This window comes from Epinephelus moara, chromosome 24 (assembly GCF_006386435.1).
Source record: "Epinephelus moara isolate mb chromosome 24, YSFRI_EMoa_1.0, whole genome shotgun sequence".
Taxonomy (NCBI): domain Eukaryota; kingdom Metazoa; phylum Chordata; class Actinopteri; order Perciformes; family Serranidae; genus Epinephelus; species Epinephelus moara.
Genome location: NC_065529.1, coordinates 21,189,079 through 21,213,209, shown reverse-complemented (window position 1 = coordinate 21,213,209; position 24,131 = coordinate 21,189,079). Strand labels below are relative to the sequence as shown.

Below are 24,131 nucleotides of genomic sequence, written 5' to 3'. Positions count from 1 at the left end.
TTTAATTAACAGCCACACATATGTTAGGTGCCTGTTTGTGTGTATGTGTGTGTGTGTGTGTGTTAAGGCCCAGATGCACAGCTGTCATGAGTTGAAGCCGTTTGAGTTGTTTTGGGAGACTCTAAAAGCCATAATTACCGGTCCTTAAAAGCAGAACGGCTGCAAATTACAGCTGCGCTCTGAGCAAACTAAAATAGCCTGATTCAATTATTTACAAATGAAGAATGCCAATGGTGTGTTCTCGTGCACACAAAAACACACAACCAGCTTGATCTCATAAGCACACAAGTACACTCGAACTCTCTCACCACACACACACACACACACACACACACACACACACACACATACTGGGCTGGTGAATAAGAGACGCGTGACAGGACTGACTGAGGCTTTACCAGCAGTCTCTCCTCCTTCAGCCACATCATGTGTGTTCAATTACCATGGCAAGAATGCACCAGAACAATGTCAACACATACACAAATACAGATATCACAGTAAGCTACAATCTGACATTAAGATACATGAGACTGGGACAATAATCACTTTTTCAAGCAAACGTAGCAACTCTCCAAAATCACTATCAGTGTTCGGGAGGCTCTGTCTCTTACCTGAGGGAGTTATATCCCCGACACAATATCCGGACATGTCTGGAAGCTCACTCCTCTCCTGAGGTGGATGTGTTAATATTATGTGACAGTAACCCTGTTGTCCATCTGCTACTTCTTTTCTCTTCTCGATCATCGGCATTGTCTTAAAGGAATACCCCCCCCCAAAATGATCATTTGTATATCAGTGACATGCCCTGTGTTATGCTGAATTTGCCTCCATAATTAACAAAGAATCCAAAAACACAGAAAATTCTTGATGAACTGAAGTCATAGGCTGTTAGTTTAACAATAAAACTATATCAAAGCATCCATTTACAAACTCTCACACAACCTCGTGCAGCACACTTTGGTGTTCTGAAGGGTCAGTCCAGATTCAACAAAATAACACAAACTGCCGATCGAGGCAGTGATAGACCAGCACTTCCTGTGTCCAGCGAGGGAAAATTACTGTTTTTGTCAATGGAGGTAAGTTCAACCTGGTCTCACAGAAATACGTGAAATAACCATGACCTGATAAACACTGCATCGTGTGGTGGTGGCATATAGTGTGTTGAAATTGAATGGAAAGTCAATTAAGATCCTTTGTCATGACGGACACACAGTGACACCACGCAATAGGTGGTAGTTAATATTACAACCCCACTGGTAGTATTAAGAGTGTGAAAGTCCATGTACAGAGGTCAGGGTGGTGGATGGGTCAACAAACACTGGACTTTCACTGCTGTTTGTGTCCGATGTGAAACTAAAAGTCAGCGTGGACTACTCCTAACTTAACATACTTTCGTCCTTTACATACTTACATCACTTTACGATGTTGTTATGTTACAAGAGTAGCTATTTTAACCAAAAACACACACTTTTTGTAAACCTAACCAAATGGTTTTTGTGCCTAAAGCCAGCCGTGCCATCACATGATATGGGGTTCAGAGATTGGGGTCATTTCATGTATTTCTGTGAGATCACATTGGGGCTTGCTCCTCAACAACTCCAACCTCTTGTCCAAATATGGTCACTTCTGGCTCCAAAAAAAAACAAGATGGCGACGGTCGAAATGCAGTAGTCCACAAACCAATGGGTGACATCACAGTAGTTACATACATGTCAATTATTTTAAACAGTCTATAGGTAGCACTAAGCATGGGACTACATATATGACACTGCATGAGTTGTGTGAGAGTTTGTAAATGGATGTTTTGATATAGTATTGCTGTTGCTGAACATGGTCGCTTATGATTTGAATTTATTAAGACTTTTCTCCATTTTTGGACTCTTCGTTCACCATGGAGGCAGGCAGTAAAAGCAAAGTTTTCTTCACAAATTCAATGTAACACGGGGTGAGTAACTGACATATAGATAGTCATTAGGGGGGTGAAGTATGCCTTTACTTCCTACTTTCTTACTGCAAACCTGTATACCAGACCCAAAATGTAATTATCTTCAACAAGTTCCCTGCTGTTTTCATTCAAGCGGCTCCCACTTGTGCGCTAAAAAAGACAGTGAATGATTAAGCAGTCAGGCACAGTATTAGACTTGTAGACCTTGACTAAACCCGCTAATCTCAAAATGCATTCTCACCCACTTAAGCGTGACCTTTGCCCTTCCACTGGCCTCAAATGTGACCGCTCGACACTTTGTATCCGACTAAGCTTCACCTCTCAAACTAATCCCTGTTTCAATAGACTTGTCTTCAAGTTTTTGCAAAGTTTTTTTGAAAAGCAATTAAATACTGTAAATAGGAATCATGAAACACACTCTGCACCATTAATTAGAGCTTATAATAAGTCTCTATGGGGGTCCTAATTAGGCCTGATTGTTGTCTTTCAGCCACAGTGAGAGAAAATAACAATTCATTTTCAGTGTTTGCTCAGTCTGACACGTGGTACGGTGCAATGATGCCAGGTTTGGGTTAATCCGCAGCTCCGATGGCCTGAGGGGCACCTCGCCATAATGGAGAATGGCATGCTGGGTGCCTTGGTGTTGCGCTGCCAGAGGGCTCCGTCTGGTTCATGATATCAGCCCACTCTGCCCCTCCTCCCTGTGGCTCATTAACAAGCTCAGGTCCCAGGAGGGGTCCCATCTGTGTGCCACCTGTACGAGACCCCCACCGATAGCAACATTTAACGCAGGACACCGTCCACATTTGTTCCAATGTTTTCCTCATGCAGATCACTTAAATGTCTATTCCCTTCATTTCCTGCCTTTTCTTCTTTCTCTTTCCCCCACCTCTCTCTGTTTCTGTCCGTGTGTTTTTGCAGAGATGATGGATGGACCGATTAGTCCTTCAGCTGTAAATGAGGCAGAGAAGGTCTGTGATGTTGACTTTACAGCGACGCATTTTAACAAGACTTTCCAAGACCTACAAACTATCATTACACTTATGATGATTTATTCAAAGGCAAATGGACCTTTTTGTTTCACGACATTTGCAGTTGTAGCTGTAATAGATTAAAAATGTCGGAAGAAAGTGGTCAAAATACATCAAAATGTCGACTTCAGAAGGTTTATTGGTTATTTAACAAAAGTTTATTTTGTATTTTAAGATGATCATATCCTCTACAGTGGCTTTATTTTCCAAAAAAGATGTAAAAGTTGTAAATCTCAATGGTTTCTTTTTCATGTATTTTGTGGTTCTATTGACACTTGTTGGCCCTTGTCAGCTTTTTTTTTGGCAGTTTCAGCAAGTTGAATCAGCATTGTGAGTCGTGAATGAAATCACTCAGATTGGCAGTTCAGCTCAGTGCACGTAGAATTAATTTTGCATGCCTACACATAAGATAAAAGCCTGTGCACACATACATGCCACATAAGGCTAAAAACAATATATGGCCATAAGTTCACTATTACTGGGTCGCTGCTGTCTTTTTTTGTTAAACAATGTGACATCCTCTCAGCCTATAGTTTCTTTGACTACACTATTTAACACTAAACATTTTCTTTTCTTCTGTCTCATTTCCAACAGAAAAGCTGCTCAAGGTGTGTTTTCTGCCCTCAGCTGTTCATACATGTTTCATTTTGAACAGATTTCTGAAACCTTTATTATGCATCACATCTATAGGACAGCGACATACTGAAATTTTAGGCATTGTAACTTAGCTCCTGCTATATTTAGTAATGAGTCTTATTCCCATGCCAGCTCCTATCTTGCCAGAAAAGGGGTCACCTTTAAACAGATTGTGGGCAGGTATTTTTCTCAATGCAGAGGCATTTGAAGAACAAGAAGGGGAGAACACATGAGGTTTATTTTTAACTTACTAAAGGAGAAAAGAGAGTATCTAAATTAAACCAAACTGAACGATAGGGTAAAAATCAAACATAACTAAAGTGTGGAGACAAGTGTAGAGAGAGAAAAGCCCCTTTTAGAAATGAAATTTGAAACATTGCTGGCTTTATCTACATGTAAATACCAGTCAGCAGCAATCAGACCAGGTGAGACAAATTCTACCTGACAACCTGACTCCGCCCTCTGGATTCCTGCAGCCTGTCCACCCAACACCGAGGCTCACCACAAGGTATTTCCCTTCTTAAATGACTCTCTTTATGTGTAGCCTGGTGGCAGACCTCTGAATGGTTGCCCACAAGTGGATTAAACACAACAATATAGCCATTCAGGATGAATATCAGGCTAACTATGGGTATTGTTACTGGTTTATTATGAGGATCCCCACACAAAATTACCATGAATATATTGTTGCCATGTCTATAGGGTATAGGAGTGAAATAAATAAACATATTAACAGCTCTATAAAATGTTTTTTACTTATAGCATCAAGAAAGGTTTCACTGGTAGAAGTCGTCCCTCACTGAGGCCGCTGACTAGCAATAGTGTGACCTGCTAATTCCCTTGACATCTGGTACTCATCCTCTTCCACTTAGACAAAGTAGATAATCTTCAGACACAATGGACAGTTTAATCAGGTAGAATTTTTCATGCATCCTGTGCACTGACTGCCATTGTGTCCTTCTATAATCATATTCACATGGCTAACACAGAGCTGCATGTGTAGGCCTATACACCGGAGAAATCAGCACAGTTGTTGCATGTCCGGAAATCTTCCAAGTAGACTGATGTACACACTTGAGACTTATGAAACAGTGACTCATTTAATCTGTAATACATCCAACTGTGTTCGCTCTCCCCTGATTTGCAGCGGTGCTAGTGAGCTCAGTGTTGCCAGGCGGAGAGACAGAAGAATAATGGCTCTCATTTCACCTTTTTTCTTTGCTATGCATGGGTTCACCACTGGAGGAGGACTTTTACTTTTTTTGGAGTCTGCGTGAAAGATATAAAAGGCCCAAGAATACCATTAGGCACTGTAGAAATGATGCTTTTAAAGCACCACCCAGAGCAGAGTCCTCTGACGTTAGTCTCTTTTTATATTTTTCCATTAGACAAAAAAAAAATCTAATAATAAATAGTTTCAGGGTACTATAGAGTGTCTTTTGCAAATATATGGAGTACTTATATATTCCCAGGCAGAGTTCAGTACAAACACTGGTTAATAAGCCTTAGAAGTATTACATTTAAGAACTGTACGTGTACTGAAAGTTACTGAATTACCTTTTGACCTCTGCTGAATCATCGGTGGTTTCCTTACATAATGTCTGAAAGGAAATGTTAGATTGCTTTAATAATATAAAAGAAAAAAGCCATACAAGGGGGATATAAGATAAAATAAAAACTCAACATATTCTGACACAATTTGATGGAAAGGCAGTAGAGTTAATTTTCTGAAGTAGGCGTGTTAGTTAAAACGTGCTAAATGTTAAAATATAAATGATAGAACTAACAGTAGATGCAATTATTTACTTGGACTCTATCAGCTTCATTCACCGCCTTTATATCAATATAAAACGAGATCACACCACCTGTGGCATTAGTGAGTTTAGATTCATTTCCCTTATGTGTCAGTGTACATGTGAGGGCTTGATCAATGAGGTGCATCTCAGCAGAAGGTTAACATCGCCATCTGTTGATGTCATGGCGCCATTACAGCTGTGAACTACAGCCACAGAGACCCAGATACACAATAGCACTATGCTGAATTCATATTCAGTGTGTTTCTCAAGAGTGTTGACAGATCCATGCGATCGTCTTGGACAAGCTTTAAATTGGACCAAAATCTTTTCTGCTTATCGTCTGTGCTGTTATTTTTGACATTTTGCTACCATTAAAAACACAAATTGGAAACAGGGACTGGCCAGGTTTGCAAGAGTAAACCGTTCACGGTGGTTTCTCCCATTAATCCTCCAGTTAATCCTCCTCCAGTGTTAACAAGGCACAGCAGGACATCAGCACAGGATGATCGGCCAAGCCAAGACTCTGCCAATCACAGCTCCCGTCCCCAAAGTGCTGAACTGTGGACAGAGTGTGTTTGGCAGCTAATGAAGCCCCTGTGGCTGCTAGCAGCTGCTGGCTAGTGATAAGGAAGGGAGGACCTTCAAAGACTGTATATACCGTATATTTACATATATATATATGTATATATATATACATATATAATTATAATCAGTGAGCTACTCAAGGATCCCACAGAGAGTGAGGAGGACTCACAGGCCAGGACTTGTAGTTTGCAGTATTCACACTAATGATGGAGGAAAGACTAATGACCACATGAGACACAGGCACATGGATAGTGGGAAAATATCCAGAGGAAGAAACTGCCCTGTAGGCAATTCTGCTTCTAGTGTTCTTGTTGTAAGGGTGTAGAAAATGCTGACACAATGTGGTACATTAGCATAATGCATACTTATGCAAGCAAGGCTATACATGAAATGCAATACCTGATGTCCTTAAAAGAGTAGAAAGAGCATGTAAAATCATTCAGTCTGAATCAGGTGCATCATTAGTTAAAGGTCCAATGTAGGATTTGGGGGACATATAGAAACTTTTGGGGCCAACGTGACAATGACGTCATTTTATTAGCTAGAAGCAAAACACGACTGGCCACCACAGGGCTGTAGGCTACATAGAAGTCTTAAAATGTCTTTTTGTTGTGTTATTAGGAGCCTGAATAGAAGGAGTCATGGCTCTAAACTTAAATTTGACCACATACCAGCCGCCACTGCCCGTCAACAAAACAAAGACAACTATGGTTAAATGCGATTAGACGAAAGGAGTGGACGGAGGCGATCATCAACAGTGCTTTCATGTGCAGCGCACACTTCAAATCAGGTTAGAGAATCAGTATTTTCTGTTGTAGGAATGAATAACATTATGTGTGTTAAGGGTAGTCATGTCCACCTCATCAGAAATTGGGGAGGTATTAAGACGAATATTGGATTTCTCCATATCACTATGCAATGTAATGAGTATGTTTTCTTTTGTGTGTTATCACCTGAAAGTAAGAGCCACCGTGTTTTCATATCCTTAGAATGAGCCGTTTATATCTGCGTACATGGGTCCTCTTCCACGGAGTCCGCCATGTTTCTACAGTGGCCAAGAATAGACAAATTAAACACTGTCTGTAGATAAGGCCATTCACGTTTTTGCCTCGGCCACCATAGTTCTCCTACACATGGGGAGAGGTTCTACGTCACTACTAAATGCCACTAAACCACACACTGGACCTTTAACAAGTGTCACAGACACTGTATACTTTAAAGTGAGACTATTGGGAGGACAAATAACATTCCTCCTCTAACAAATGAAAATTTGAATTCATGAGCAATCAAACGTACTGTTGCTCAATTTGATATTCTCAGAGGTTTTGCTGCTTCAGCCTTACTTGGTCTGATTTGAACACTAGCTTATGGTGGCTAATGTTAGCAAACTAAATTTTATTGTATAAAGTACTTGTCAGTTTGATGACTCTGTGATTCTTCTCCATTACAATACTATAGCATTTTAGCTATTTGCTAAACAGTAGTAATAGTTTAGCATTTAGCATTATCCCAGAACCATCACCTGTAGCTGCTGCTGTTCAACAAAAGTTGCATAGTCTCACTTTAAGAAAGAATATGGTTTAAGAGTAAAAAAAAAAACAGCTGAACTTGTGAGAGTGATAGCGATTAACATCGAGGTCGCCTACATGCCTCCAAATAACAGCCACCCCTCTTTGAGCTCACTCAGCTGGCCCTGAGGGAAACCAAAAGAAAAAAGAGAGAGACAAAGCGAGTTGTTTCACAATGTTGTGGGACAGTTTCCATTAATTTCATTCCCTGTTGTGGTCAAAGAACAGACAGCAGAGCCCAAAGGGACCAATGGGAGCAGCGGATGATTTATTGCTGGAGAGCTGCAGGAAGGAAACCACTGACCTCTTAGTGACAAACATATTGCAGCTGCAGGTGCAGTTTTATCAGGTGTGGATGCCTTAGTCTACCTACATGACAACACAGCTGCAGTGATCTAGAGCTGGTCGCTCTTTTAAATTTACTTAGCTTTAAACTTAGCTTTACCTCAGCTTGAGGTGAGAGTAAAAATGATCAAAACAAACATTTTCATCAGTATATAATGACAATCTGCTGTTTAAAATTGTATGATAAAGCTGTTCAGCTTTGGTTTTTCTGACTTAGATTGTAAGGACGAGTATTAATTAGGGAAGAATAAATAATAGACATGTGATAGACTGCAGCTCTTTCAGTGTGCTGTTTTTCCCTGTATAATGAATGTGCGTTTACTGACTGATGCAACTGATAAAAATACAGGGCATCTGAAATTGCACACAGAAGTTAGACATTATTTCCTGAGTGAAGTGCAAGGTGCTGGAAATGTTGTTCCACCTTCTGTGTCAGCTATGTGGCGCTACACATTCCTTATATGCATTATGCTGCTGCGTGTCAAGACTACACAGTGTAAAATTCATGTAAATCAACTTATGTTGTCACACAAGGCCTACTTCCTGTTGCCAGTAGGTGACTCAATGTGTGACTCAATATTTTCATGCAGATGTCATCGGGCCAGGATTCTTATAAAACGTAAAATTTGGTGAGAATTGGACAATGTATGCTCAAGTTACAACAACTTCATGTTTTATGGTGAAACACGTAAAATGGCTGCCATATCACGGCAACATTGTTCCACGAACACTTTTCAACATTAAGGTCTTAAAGGAAATCACCACTTTAGAATGAAAATACAGACAGTACTTACTGACCCTCATGCCGACAAGAAGTCCAGTGTAGTTTTTTAATCCGCAAAACTCGTTCGGGATATCGGAGGATAACAGCTAGCCGGGAATAACAGCTAACAGCATTGTAATGACTGAATTTAAAGTCAGTCTGATTAATTCTCGGCGAAGAGTTCGTTAAAGAACAATGCCTGGAAATGGCCGAAAAATAGACCAAATCAATGTAATGTCAAGCTTACAACAATTTTAACGTCCAAAGACAACTGGAACTTGATTTGAATTGCAGAGATATGTGAAATAGGCAAATTTGGGGATTTCTGTTTTCTTTTTCAACCGTAACTGCAGCGTTTAAATATATAGAGTTAACACTTTGATCCAACTCATCTGACATTTCTGCGGTGCTTATTTTATGTACTCTTTTGATTTGCTGGTGTCTTTGATAAGCCAAATTGACCAGCACAAAGGCTGCAATGTACTGCTGTGGATGAGGGCTGCAGCAAAACGCAGGCTATTTTAACCACTTAAAAACACCCACCTAAAAAGTCAGTATCAGTTTAAGTGTACACCATATTTAAAATAAATTCCTCATCTCTATCATACACACTAGCTGACCAACGGAGCAGTGGACCAGTAGCTCCTCTGTTCTGTGAAGTAAAATTATTCCATTGTCAGTGGAGTCTGGTGGCGTTGATATAAATGGCTAAAAACTAATCAACTGAGGCGCCGTTTTCTCAGTGCTGTTAAATTTGATGTATGTGACACAGGGTTTTTCTGCCCATAAGTTACTGTAAGCAAACATTGTGATCAGTCTCTACGCTTACATTGCTCATTAAATTCAAATGGCTGACTTCCTGCTGGACCTAGGGTATAGCTCCAAGAGGCTCTTTTTAGGTCTTGGGATCTAAGGTCTTCATGTGCCCACTAAATTTCATATATCGAGGTGTAAAGTACCATGAGGGCTACTGAAATTTTGTAGGGGGCGCTATCAAGCTATTTTGTCACACCTGAGCATGACACCAATAAAATATCAAAATTTTCACCACTTTCGATGTGTGTGCAAACTTTCCCTGCGTTTCCAAGCATCATTAGCACCAGTCAGTCCTTGTCCTTTTGTGCACACAGAGTCATTCATTAATCCTCTGACAGTTTGAAATATAACTGGCTCATAACTTGGTCTCCATTATTTTTTCCTTTGAGAAAGATCTCCCACAGACGGTGATGGCTCTAAACTCCTTGGTGATCTCTAGCAGGGTTTTCCCTTTGGTCTCAGGCAGGAAGAAGAAGGTGCCAAGACAAGCTAGCAGGCACACACAGGCAAACAGCATAAAGCAGTATGAGTCCAGGGCATTCTGGGACAGGAGAAACAAAGTGTAAGTATATTCTGCCATTGATCATAACTTTTAGTCAATGAAAAGACTAAATTTTGTGCTAATTTTTATGTTTGTTGCACTCACAATAAGGAATGGAAAGGCTAGGCTCAGAGCACCAAGACAAAACCAGCGTTGGATCCCCATGAGGACAAACGACGCCAGCCGATCGGACTGGATGAAGATCTCATTGTGGATGGAACTTGAAACTCCACCTGGGTGAACCAGATACATGACACAGGTGATTCACTTACTTTTCTATGCATGCAAACATCTTGTCTATGTGAACCAAGCTGCTGTAAGACACACACCAGGTCCTCCGTTGAAGAAGATGATGGAGAGGATGACCAAAACAGCAGTAATGTATGGAACCCAGTAGGCGAAGTCCTGCATGGAGACAATATTACATATGTGAATATTCTGCAAAAAAAACAGAGCAGTCTAGCCTCAGTTTGCCCCTGAACGCCTAGTCAAGTGTGGCTTGATGAGCCCGGCTGCTAATGCTTGTATCAGAGGCTGTGCTAGCGGGAACTGCCCATTGGTTCAACAGCCCATTGTTCCGACCATATTAAACTCATTGTTCCGAAGTCTGTTCCGAAATCATCATGATGCCCTGTGGTTAAGGTCTGGTTAGGTTTAGGCACAAAAACCACTTGGTTAGGGTCAGGAAAATATCATGGTGTGGGTTAAAATGAAACAGAAAGTGGCAAACACATAAGCCGTGAGCCTGCTCCGCCTCAAGCCGGTCGCGACGCACCATACGCCCGCTGCGAGCCGTTCAGCACCGCGGACAGTCGGACTAATGGGATGTCGAACCAATGGGCTGTCGAACCAATGACATGGACCCATGCTAGCTCGGACCTCCGGGTTCGCTGCTAAATGCTTTGTGTTGAGGTGATATTTTAGACTTCCAGTACTCCGGTGGTGCGAAAATTCCTTACTGCGGAATTTGCAGTCATCTCTTTAACATGATTAATCAGCATTAACGTGTTATTTTTTCTGATATTAATTAATCAAAATTAACGTGTTATTCCTGTGGTAACCACCTGCCCGAGGTAAAACGTGATTATGTGGCGTAAACTGACTGTAAGCAGCGAGGTAATTTTATTTACGACTAAATTATTATTAACTGTTAAATGTTCTTGATAAGGCCCTTACAAAAAAATGCCTTGACAAAAGGGCACTTAGGAGATCAAGGGGCAAAAGTGTAGGTGTTCAAGCACCCTCAGCCTCTTCCTCTGCACATGCCTGGTTTTACTCCTACACATGGGAGGTGATGAGCAATCTTACCAACTGTGGCCCCACGTTCACACTGCACTGCTTGGCAGGGGTCCTGGACTCTCTGGTAAATGATCAGTTGAAGTTGTTTGTGTCCAGAGCTTCCATTGTGACCTCATGTCAGTCTGGTCTTTGAGCAGAGCACAGTTCTGCAACTGCTGTTACTTTGGTTGTAATGTATCCACTTTGGATTTTTTTAAAAAGCACTGTGCAGCACTTTTTGTTGAGCAATCCAAAGCATTTGATAATGTAGACAATTGCCTGCCTTTGTAGAGGCAAGACTGGATTTGATATTAATGCATATGATTGGTTCAGGAACTACCTTTCAGAGAGACAACAGTCTGATAAATTGGGAAGCTACCATTCTGAGTTTTATCAGTGGTGAAAGGTGCTCCACAGGGTTCAATTTTAGGCCCAGTCTTTTACCATTTATATCAACACTATTGTTTCTTCTCTGGCAAACTGTCATGTCCACCTGTACGCAGATGACACAGTGCTGATTCTGTATATTGAGCAGTCAAAAACTTACAGCATTCCTTTAACATTGTGTGCCAATGTTGGCAAAGGTTGGCTGAAAAAAAAAACATCTTCCCCACGTTTTGTAGGGAAAAAAGTGTTGCTGAAGCAGTTTTTATTTCAGACTGCTGTGATGTAATTTAAAGGCATGCATTCTCTTCAGCTCTAAGGGCCCCGACACACCAAGCCAACGGTCAGCCATTGTTCAAAGCTGGGCTGTTGGTGAGTGTCTGTTGCCCTAGTTTTTGCGGTGTGTTCAGCACTGTTGGCACTTGCCAGCCCTGTTGGGTTTCTTTTTGGCCAGTTTTTTGGCCAATATAATTTGTTCTTTCAACATCAGGTTGTGTTGTTCATGTGCTACCTGGTTAAGTAGCATCTTGAATCTGTCATGTTGGTTTTCCAGTTTCCATTATTGAATAACAAATACAGACTACTGCCGCCTGCTGGTGTGGAGAGTTATTTCCTCTCACGCAGGAGCAGAATGTATTTGCTAGTTGGCTGTTGGATATAGTTTTTGTCACCCCTTTGTCGGCCTTTGTCACCCCTAGTTCTTTTATGTCGGTTTGGTGCGTCTGGGCCTTTAAGCTTCTGGATTTCTGTCACTCTGCCTTGAGATTTATTACCAGTGATGTCTCTGGTACACATTATTGTATTTTATATGATGAGGTGGGGTGGTCTTCTCACTACGGCAAATGTGATACTTATTGTTAACTTTTTTATCTACAAAGCATGTATTGGAGAATTACCATGTTACCTTTCACAATTCTTCATGTCTCAGACTGAGTGTTGCTTTATGCTCCACATGTTAGGTCTGAACTTAGAAAAACTGTTTTTAATTTCAGTGCACCTTGATCCACCTGGATCAAAATACAGCATCTCCTTATCATCAATTCACTCAATTTGGACATTTAAGATTTTTTTTAAAGGTAACATGTTTACCTTCAAGTTGAGTGTGACAGTGACCAACACCATGATGGCAGACATAACACCATAACACCCCCAGAGCAACGGCCTCCTCCCTGTGTGCTCAATCAGCAGCCCCTGCGAGAGGGAAAGGTTATTAAAAGAAATACGCCAAAAATTGTCATCTTTGCCAAAACACCTCTCTTGCAAAACATATACAACAACAGCAGCAACAACAACAACAACAACAACAACAACAACAACAACAGCGTTTTTGGTGGTATGATAGTTCATTAACCCAGCTGACTCCACCAATCACTAATGTGTCTTTAGATCAGTTGTTCTGCTGCTCCATGCTAACACTCCCCACCAGAGCTATTATGGGTGTTCAGGTCACTGTTTGATTATAATATGAATTAGAATGGTATACCACTAGATAATGTATGCATTCTCTAAAGCCAAAGACTTGTGGACAGTAGTTTGCATATTATCACTCTAAATGGACATAGTGTTGAGATGGTCTCAGGGTATAAATGCCGTGGTATCTGGCTGAATTAAAAAAAAAAGAAACATTTAAATTTAACATTGTCCCACTTGCCAGAAAGCAATGACAAAGATGATTATTTGTACAGAAGCAGAGCTAATTTTCCTATGCTTAGTAGGAAGCAGATAATTGAGGCTGGGTGGGACCAAGTCTTTGTTTTGCAAGTTACATGAAGTCGCAAGTCAAGTTTCAAGTCAAGACTGACAAGTCCCACATCATTAACTTTGGGTTTCAGGGCCTAAAGTAGTCATAATGTGCTCTCCAACAAAATTTTATATCATTTTAACAAAATCATAATAATATATTACATTTACAAAACTCATTCCTGTTTTTTTAATTTTTGTTTTTTTAAAACTCCTTTTTTGGAAATCGTTGCATCTCCGTTACTTTTGAGATTTTTTCCCAGCTGTTGCTCAGTAGTGTAATGTTGTTTCTTCATTGTTCATTTCTGCAGCTTCACTGGATGCTGTCGAACTAGTTCAAACAAAGCTGACTTTTTCGACTTGCTGGGAGTGAATGATGTTAACATCAGCTGAGTCACAAAATGGAGGGAAATAAATTTATCTGTGGCACACTTTTTGAACAGCATACTGATCTTTTGGGGAAGGTATCAAGTGTTTTAAGGCTCAAGTTCAAATGAAGTCATGAGTCATTGTAAGTCATAAGTGGAGTTGCAAGTCTTTATTGATTTTTTCAAGTCAAGTTTAAATTCGACAAATTTTGACTTGAGTCCAAACCTCTGGTCTTGGATTATGGTGATGTCATTTATAGACACACTTCTGCCCCCACTCATAAACCACAAGTTTCAGGCTATCAGTCTGTCCTAAAGATTTATTACTGGGGACCATTATTCTACTCATCATTGCATCTTGTATAGAAAGGTTGGATGGCCATCTCTAAAAGTAAGATGTGACAGGCATTGTTTTATGTCCACTTAAAGTGCTTGTTTTTGCCATTGACAAGCTCAGACTGTCATAAGTGTGTGGAGACATTATGGAAAAGATTCCTACAGAGGTGGGATTCTTTGTAAAAGAGTAAGATCCTTTTTAACCGGAAGCAGCCCTGAAATCGCTATCATCAAACCCACCAGACTCCATTTAAATAACCAGTAATTTTATCATTGTAAAACACACTTCCTTCTAAGTCGACAAGCAAAATAAAAATCACAAAAGCCATCTTTCTTCCTTTTCAGTTTATGAATTAAGGGAAGGAAGTGAATTAGACCACATCTCTTTGCAAAATCAAGGAAATAGAAAAGAAAGTAGATGGCCTTTAGATGTGGAGATGAGCTCAGATACAGACTGAGGGATTTACTCACACAGGAGATGGAGGTGAGGATTTCAGTTACTCCGAGACCAACAGTGACATAGCGGATTATTTGTCTCGGTATACCTGCTTTCAGGAAGATGTCAAAAGAGAAGGTATTGATCTGGGAATGAGAGAAACATTTACTCGATTTTCAGAGGCTATTCGTCATGTGGATGCATGAAATAAGCCATGTTGTGGCGTCTATTGTGGTCAGTAGATGCCCAAAATAAGTTCCATCCTCACCGCAGAAATGCCTGAGAGCTGGTTGCAGCCATAGATGAAGGAGATCGTGAGAAGCTGCCATCTCATATTCCTGTCCCTCAGCAGCTGCAGACTGCTTTTTTGCGGGGCTGCCTCAATAGCCGCCTGCTCAGCCAACATCTCGTCCATCTCCTGTTTGTAGTCACCTGGGCCCCACAGACTCTGGAGAGCTGGGGTGAGAAAGACCAGAGACACAGACAAAGACATTTAAAATTAATATATTATGGGTGTTTCTTATGCAGTGATAAGAGGGAGAAAACAGATGTTGTCATTTGTATGCCACAAAATAACATTTCATTCCCAACTAAGCTCTTTACCAGTTAGGGTAGACAGTTAGCTCATCTAGTTTTTAACACTCAAACTGTAAAAGACGGTTTTGGTCAAGTAATCTATGAATATGGGGAAATATACCAACCTTTTATGCAAGCCTTTTCATCACCTTTCTCTATGAACAAGTATCTGGGGGCCTCAGGAAAAAAAGGCATCACTATAAAGTTAACCGCTGAGAAAAATGAAGGGACAATAAGGACGATGTTCCACAGCTCCTCGCGACCAAGGATCTCACTGCAAAAAGCAAAGGGAAGTGTTGTATTCCAGCATAATTTAAATGGGTTTTTTTGTGCTGAAAATTACATCTTTATTTACATTCAGTACTGTGTTGAAGCTCTCTTTGCACAATTCTCAAAGCTTGAGAATCGTTCCTTAACTTCTCTTTATCTAAATATCTGTTTTGTAAAAAATGACGCCCAGTCACCAGAAGAAAATGTTGGCATTGTACGTTTCTGCAAACCACAAATACGTTACGTTTGCATGTTTCATATGTATTACATATAAGTGTTTCTAAAGTGATGTTGCATGAGCTTAATTTGTCATCAGGAGGTGGAGTGGATGGTGTGAGTGACACCTGCCAAGCTGCAACACTGCTTGCAATTTTGTTTTTCCAGTGGCTTTTTAGGCACCAAACATGAAAAACAAACCTCAGTCTTTCACCCAGGAGCCCCCTGTGCATTTTCTGTGTGAAACCAAAAAACAAGGTAGTGTGCCTGTGTAGCATGCTACGCTAGTGACATGTCACATGAGGTGTGTCCCATGATTATTTTAAGTCAAACCATGATGGGTTTTTTTCACACCTAACCAGGGACTTTTGTTTCTTAAACCTAAGACAGTAAACCTAAAGATGAAGTGTCTTACTCACATTGTAATTTGTAGATCAACTGCTTGTTAGCGCAAATAGCTAATCAGTCAATCATATGGCAGCAACTCAATGTATTTAGGCATGTAGACATGGTCAAGACGACCTGCTGATGTTCAAACCGAGCATCAGAATGAGGAGGAAAGGTGATTTACGTGACTTTGAACGTGGCATGGTTGTTGGTGCCAGATTGGCTGGTCTGAGTATTTCAGAAACTGCTGATCTACTGGGATTTTCACACACAACCATCTCTAGAGTTTACAGAGGATGGTCTGAAGAAGAGGAAATATCCAGTGAGCAGCAGTTCTCTAGGTGCCAGAGGTCAGAGGAGAATGGCCAGACTGGTTCAAGATGATAGAAAGGCAACAGTAACCAACCAAGGTCTGCAGGAGACCATCTCTGAACCAACAACACGTCCAACCTTAAAGCAGATGGGCTACAGCAGCAGAAGATCACACTGGGTGCCACTCCTGTCAGCTGAGAACAGGAAACTGAGGCTACAGTTCACACAGGCTCACCAAAACTGGACAATATTGTAAAAACGTTGCCTGGTCTGATGAGTCTGGATTTCTGCTGCGATATTCAGATGGTAGGGTCAGAATTTGGTGTAAACAAGAAAGCATGGATCCATCCTGCCTTGTATCAACGGTTCAGGCTGCTGGTGGTGGTGTAATGGTGGGGGGGGGGGATTTTCTTGGCACACTTTGGGCCCCTTAGTACCAACTGAGCATGGTTTAAATGCAGCAGCCTGCCTGAGTATTGTTGCTGACCGTGTCCATCCCTTTATGACCACAGTGTACTCATCTTCTGATGGCTACTTCCAGCAGGATAACGCACCATGTCACAAAGCTCAGATCATCTCACACTAGTGTCTTGAACATGACAATGAGTTCACTGTACTCCAGTGGCCTCCACAGTCACCAGATCTCAATCCAATAGAGCACCTTTGGGATGTGATGGAACGGGAGATTCACATCATGGATGTGCAGCCGACAAATCTGCAGCTACTGTGTGATGCTATCATGTCAATATGGACCAAAATCTCTGAGGAATGTTTCCAGCACCTTGTTGAATCTATGACACAAAGAATTAAGGCTGGTCTGAAGGCAGAAGGGGTCCAACCTGGTACTAGCAAGGTGTACCTTAGATTGAATGTATGTAACAAGCAGAAACTGCACTTCCTATAAAAATGGAACTTAATTTTGCAGAGACACATTGCATGTTATGAAGGTAAATTGACACACCATCCCCAAATGTCCAAACGGACGCAGGAGGGTACCTAGCGTCATATTTTGACATGTGGTTCCACTGACAAAGCAGCGGTATTTGATGAGTAAGGATGAGAACGTGTTGACATTTTCGGTGCAAAAAGCTGTTTTTGTCTGAGACATAGCCACACCTTAACCCCGGCATTGTTGAAAAGTTTGAACATATCTGCTACAAAAGAACATGCAGATGTAACATACCTGTGGTTTGTAGAAATGTACAATGCCAATATTTTTTGTGGTTATTAGGTTGCAAAATGAATAAGAGGTCGATGCTTTTGCATGGATTCTCCACCACATGTGGTGTCAGTAATACTTTGTACATTCAATATACATTGAGCAACTGTTGTCTTCTCATGTGTGTTGACAGTAAGTGCATACCTCAGTCCAAAAACCTGTCCAGACAGTTTGCCAAATGAAAAAGACGTCACCACGGTCAGACATACTAGCCCTCTCAACTTTTTAGGTGAGATTTCTCCCAGGTACACTGCATGGGTGCTGGATCCCAAACCTGCAGGTCATGAGAGGATGCTAGTCAGTCAGGTAAATATATGATGTGTTGCGTTAAATATATCCTGGTGGTTTACCTGTCGCGAAGCCGTAGACGATTCTGGCCACAATAATCATTTCATATGATTTGGCATATTTACTTGCCAACATGATCCCTGCTGCAACAATGGCGATAAAGCTGCTGCACATCATCGACTTTTTTCTGAAGAAGGAACGCATCCTTTCAAATCTTTATAAGGTGGCAGAATCGAACGCTGCATTAAGTCTCTCGTACTCACCTTCCCAGCTTGCTGGATATCGGTTTGACACTGATGCTACCGAAGAGTCCCCCGACAGCAAATAAGGAAACAATAAGTGACCAGATCATTGTGATGGTCTGTGGAGATGGAGGCTCTTCATATCTGTTGTACCAGGTGCTGTTGATGAAGTGCTGAATGTGCTGCAAAGGGAACATTTTGTAGCTTGAACTCAATTAGAAGTTGAAAAAAGAGCTACTTTTACCTCTCACATTGAAACACATGTTCTCTCTGCAGCCACCAGTGACTGCAGGTGAACATTTGGTGTACGAGTTTGAGGTATCAAACAACAAATTAACAATACAACAATACTGCGAGTCTCACCGGCGAGGGAGAACTCAGTCCACTGATGTGGTAGCCATTATGAAAGCTTCCTCCAATTCCCAAAATAAGGATGAAGAACAGGGCATTACCCTGGGTCTACAAAGCAGAGTAAATCAGCAGAGATTAGACACAGATACGTCTATAATATCAGTCATTTTAACCTCCATGATTTTTATGACGGCATAGTCTTCTTTTTGTGTTACTTCAACATATCAGACTTTTTTTAAGTTGTGCAAAAGGCAGTGTTGGAAGAAGTATTAGTGCTTTACTCAGGTAAAAGTACTCATACCACACTACCACTACAATATTCCACTACAGGTAAAAGTCCTGCATTCAAACCCTTACTTTAAAGTGTGTAAATATTATCAGCAATATTTAGTTAAACTATCAAAAATAAAAGAACTCTTCCTGTAGTGAAATGTTCTCTGACAGTGTTTTAGTTTTACAAATGATGTTGTTGTATTCAAATTATCACTGCATTAATGTATATGTTGCCTTTTGCTCTGTATATGTCTAAGATTGTACCAATTTTTATAAGTCAAAATGTATTCCTGACATATATATACAGTATGTCAGAGAAACTGCCTGTTTTCAGCTTTGTAACGAAACATTTTCCTGCTGATCCAAGGGTTTTTTTTATATACAATTAAACCTACAGACGATAAATCCCTCAGTTTGTTTGTTTTAACCGGATTGTAATCTGAGTAATAATTAGTATTAACAAAAGCTGCCAGACAAATGCAGTGGAGTAGAGAGTGCAATATTTGCCTCTGGTGTGCAGTGGATTAGACATATAAAGGAGCATAAAGGAGAAATACTCAAGTAAAACACAAGTATCTCTAATTTGTACCTACAGTACAGTACTTGAGTAAATGGGCTTAATCATATTCCACCATGGTAACTTCCCACCTATATCCTGTATTTGAATTATTGTGAATGTGAATGTGAGTGTGAATGGTTGTCTGTCTCTATGTGTCAGCCCGTGATAGTCTGGCAAAAAATGGTGGAAAAGATAAAAAAAGATATTTTTGTAAAATCACACTAAATTTATAAGTAGCTTTCAAAATATCCTCTTATCCTAATCATTCAGGATATTTTGGGTATAATATTTAGTTATGTGTATTTGACAAGAACCCAAATACAGTAGTAAAAAATCCAGGCGAGCAGGCACGCGCACAGACAGACCCCAGGTGGTGCACAAGCACCTGCCCTTTTGGCCTCTGACTAGATAAGTGCTCTTTTTACGAGACTTTTTTTTCAGTTTGTTGAAATAATTTTACATTTTATTTTTTTTCATGTGGCCCATGGCATCGATTCTCAATCGAAAGCATGTTGAATGCCTGAAAACTGCATTTGAGTCAAGCCCCTGGCCCCCCCTCTTAAACTTCCCTTGTCACAGCCACCACAGTTAACTAAATTTAGCGCCCTGCGGAGCAGCAGCCTCATCTCCCTAATCTGCCTTCATGGACATCCAGGTAACAAAAGTGCTTGCCTTAAACCTCGGCATTATTTATCTCTATTGTGACATTAATTCACTATGAAACCTTATCAAAACAGCCAGGCTAAATTAGGATATAACCCACCATTAAGCTGAACATCAAGTAAGCTATTCTGGCGTTAAATCACACTGTCTCACTCCAACTCTCTGGCTGATTAAGGTCACCAACTGCCCGGTGCGAACGGAGACAGACGCTGAACTGCTTTCCCACTTCCTTGTGTCTTAATAAACCACAGCTTAACTTGAAATGTTTACGTGTCCCACACCGCAGCACTGATAATTCATTTAAACAAATTTGACCTGGTTTGGTGCTGCGTGAACGTGACGTGCGCAAGGAGCACAGAGTAGAAGAGGAAGAGCGCAGAGCTGCAGCGGCTGCACGTGTTAGGTGCAACTCTTGAAGAATATTTGATGCTTATTTCAAAGGTAATTATAATAATTAGTGTTGACTATTTAAAAAAAGAAAGAGGAGGGGACCTAAATGAGGAGAGGAGGAGAACAACATGAGAATAGGTGAGCAAACTGAGGGGAGAGAGCACAACGGTTCTTGCCTGTTTGTCACAACTGAACATGGGCCTACATTGTAGTTTGGAGAGTAGATGGTATGTTTTTATGTATGTATTTTATGTCAGGGAGAAGCATCCGACAGTTCTGTGTAGAGATGTGTTGATCTTAGCTGGTTACTGGTTAATAAATGATAAATGTAGAAAGTGAATGAGTACATGTGGCAGCTGTTAAGTGCATATAGTACAGATACTGAGACACCTCACATGTAAGCTAGACAGACATTTCCACTGGTCATTACTGTGCACAAATGTACTGTATGTACTTAGACCTCAGGAGCCCTTCTGACACCTCCTGGCAGGACACTTTGCAAGCATACAAAAACTTTTTTTTTTTGCCATGTGTGCAAAACTTATTTGTGGTACAAGTGCCTTTTTTTAACTTGAGCACCTGCCCCACAAAATGCCTGTGCACGGCACTGCGTTCAAGACATTGTCAGGGATAACATGACAAAGTCTGGGCTGTAACACACAGCGCCATTTTCTCTCTCATGTTGGATGGATCGTCTCTGAGGGTGCACTATTTTTAACAAGCTCCTATCCAGTATCTTATCTTATCTGCCAGTAAACAGCCTGAGCCAGCCTTTGGTAATGTTAATGCAAATGTTTGCTGACCTACCAGACATGCTAACATATGCCCTCACATATGTTTTAAAACATTAATTGTTAACTGCTTAAATCTGTTAAAGTTAATGTGTAACAAAATGTGTGTGGAAGAATTGTAGTTTATGGAAGTCTTACACTTCTGTTTTCTCTCCAGAGGGACATGGATTAGCTCTGTTTGACCCCCGTGATACATTTTTACAAGTTAAAAAAAGCAGAGGAAAAATTAGAGTTTCATTTTAGGTGACAGCAGATGTTAAAATTATTTCATCTTCATTTGAACTTTGGAAGGAGGTCTATGGATTGTATCCTCCATGTCTCAACAGTAGTCATGTGACAAAGGGATATAGCATGTGTTATGTTTAAGAAGAGTTTTACTCACAGTAGCTCCCTTCAGACCCTGTCGCCTCATTTTGCAGCTGCACATTCCTGACTATATCTGATATATTGTGAAGGCAGGTATTTCGTATATTTATAATGCATATATGTATTTTATTTGATTTCATATTGTTTTATTCTGTGAGTGTGCATTCTACAGGTTGCAGATCATTGAGATCTCATCCAGGGATCCACTGGGGAGACCACTGAGGGATGGCATGTTTTTAAAAACCAGGACACCAGTGTATAAACCAGAGGACAGCAGGACCGTCCTCAAGATGGTGCTGCAAGATGTGGATAACTGCATTTGCGGCTGTCATTTTGTTTGAAGGTAATCTACCCTCCTGATCTCCTGAAGGGAGGGTGTCATGAAGCTGGACAGAAACTCCAGGATCAAAGATGATCACTGTGCTGTAACCAATGTGAAATGGCGAGGAGGATGTACAGTATTCCATGTTAGCCATCTTGGATTATGGACAGTGTTGCTCCATCCGTTGCACTCATGGTGGACTCAATGTGTTTTTCATTCTAACAGCTTTGGACATGAACTTGGACTGGTACCTCCCTCCTGTTTTTTAGGTTGTGTTGTTGTTACAGTTAGACATGTAACGTATATTACTATATTTCTATTTAGGGCTCTTACAAAGAGAGACATTTAACAGGCCAGTGACATGATGAAACGAGAGGAAGAAAAATCAGAACTTGTATTTGCAACTCATTAATCTGTCTTTAATTATTGATTTTGACTGTAAAAAATATTAGTATTTGTCATAAGGCCGATGGTTCAGTGTGTTTTCTAAGGTTTTAGTAGTCTATATTTACACCTGTCCCCTCCATCAGTGGAGAAAAAGGGGGAAAACCCAGACTTGTTTAAACTGCACTGTTATTGCAATATTTTGAATTCATACTGATCATACATATTGATACTGTTAGAGCTCAGTGATAATATGGTGTTGGAATAAAAGATAGATAGATCACCAGATGAGAAAATAATGTCTCAACAGAAAAATAAACTTTGGCATAAACTGTAAAAATAAGATGTATATGTCAAATCTGTAAAATATAGAGTATATGGAATATAATATCATACACCAAGCCTATGAATATACTAAAATAAAAATACTAAAATATAAAGAAAAAAATTGATTGAATTTTGTTGGATTAAAGTGAACAAATTGTGTCGGAGTAAAATTATCCATGTATTATTATCATAATTATTTATTGTGCCCTGCAGAAGGCAAACATTTGTATCTGTGTGAGTTGACTCATCCAAACCACAGTTTTAGCTGAGTCATTACACCTTATCAGTTTCTGTCTTATTCTTTAAACTCGACGTTCAACACACTCAGCACAATTACAGCTGAGCAAAAGAAGACACTACATGTACATAGATGTAGGGTATATGACATTTACCAACTAAAATAAATTAGGCAATCAACTAGGACGGTGAATCAAATTTTATTAACTTTGTTTCAACACAAAGTACTTGTGTCGATTCAACATAAACACTTTGTGTTACTTTCACACAGTTCTGTAAGTTGCTGCCAAACAATCTGCATGCGACCAATGTCCACTAGTGAATTAAATAAATTCAGTGTTTCAGTAAAGGGCTCGGATATTTAGAAGCAACTGGTTTCCCAGTTGATAGCCTAATTTATTTTACCTGGTAAATGTCATATTATTTATATCAATATACATTTAGTCTCAACACTGGGAACTTTATCACCCCATTTCCACATCTTGCTAAAAAAAACATCATAAATTGCATCTTTCACTCAGCTGTACTTGTGCTGAGTGCCTTTCTATTTCCTGTGGTGAATGTCGACTTTATAGAATAAGTCAGAAACTGACGAGTAGTAATGACTCAGCTAAAACTGTGGTTCAGATGAGTCTCTGAGCTCACACAAACTCAAAAGGAAATTGTTTGTCCTCCATTTTCTTCATTGATAAAAGTTTGCTACAGCATAATGTTAAGTTTATACAAAGGAAAGCAACATGTATTAAAGATTTTGATACAAATATATTATCTTAGTTCTAACATCATCTTTTCTACCATTCTGTGAACATTTGTATACAAGTATTTTTGATATGTATAATATATATGTATATAAAATGATATTTATGAGTCAATAAAATTCAGTAGAAGCCTACCAGCTGTTGGAACAACGTCTCCATTCTGTCTTTACTGGCATAGACCTTGTTCAGACTGCGTGTCCTCTCTTCTTAAGTATCCCACGTTGGTTATTATTAACTTTACAGACTTTCTGGCTAAAAATTAAATGTTTAGCAATCCCCCCGCAATCCTGACAGACACTTCGCCTGTGTGAGTCACTGCCCGGTGGAATCCACAGATGTTACCGTGCAGGACAGCTGGTCTGATCAGGCTTGCTTTGGTCACAGACAGTTACTGTATGATATGTACAATCAGTCTGTCAAAGACTGAAATCAGTCGTAATAATGTATACTCATAATCACATGATGTGACTGAGGGATTTCATTGATTTTACCATCAGGATTTGTGGGTTTGTATAATGCAGTGGTTCTGAAACAAAAGTTCATGCCCTGACCCACAATTCTTTCGTCAGTCATTACCAATAACTGAGGAAGCAACTGATGAAAAAAGGATCTATGTTGAATTTTAGTGACTT

At 40.2% G+C, this 24,131-nt stretch overlaps 1 protein-coding gene across 1 annotated transcript; it reads right to left on the bottom strand.

The window, feature by feature from the left end:
- Positions 1–7,830: 7,830 nt before the first annotated feature.
- On the bottom strand, positions 7,831–23,673 carry slc2a9l1 (solute carrier family 2 member 9, like 1). Its single transcript, XM_050038321.1, has 12 exons — positions 23,635–23,673; positions 18,442–18,537; positions 18,100–18,260; positions 17,899–18,023; positions 17,693–17,822; positions 15,270–15,418; positions 14,837–15,024; positions 14,604–14,714; positions 12,778–12,879; positions 10,356–10,431; positions 10,132–10,259; positions 7,831–10,026 (listed from the first exon to the last, which is right to left on the bottom strand). Exons 1-12 carry the CDS (start codon positions 23,656–23,658, stop codon positions 9,841–9,843), a joined length of 1,476 nt encoding a protein of 491 aa, XP_049894278.1. The 5' UTR covers positions 23,659–23,673; the 3' UTR covers positions 7,831–9,840.
- Between the last annotated feature and the right edge of the window lie 458 nt (positions 23,674–24,131).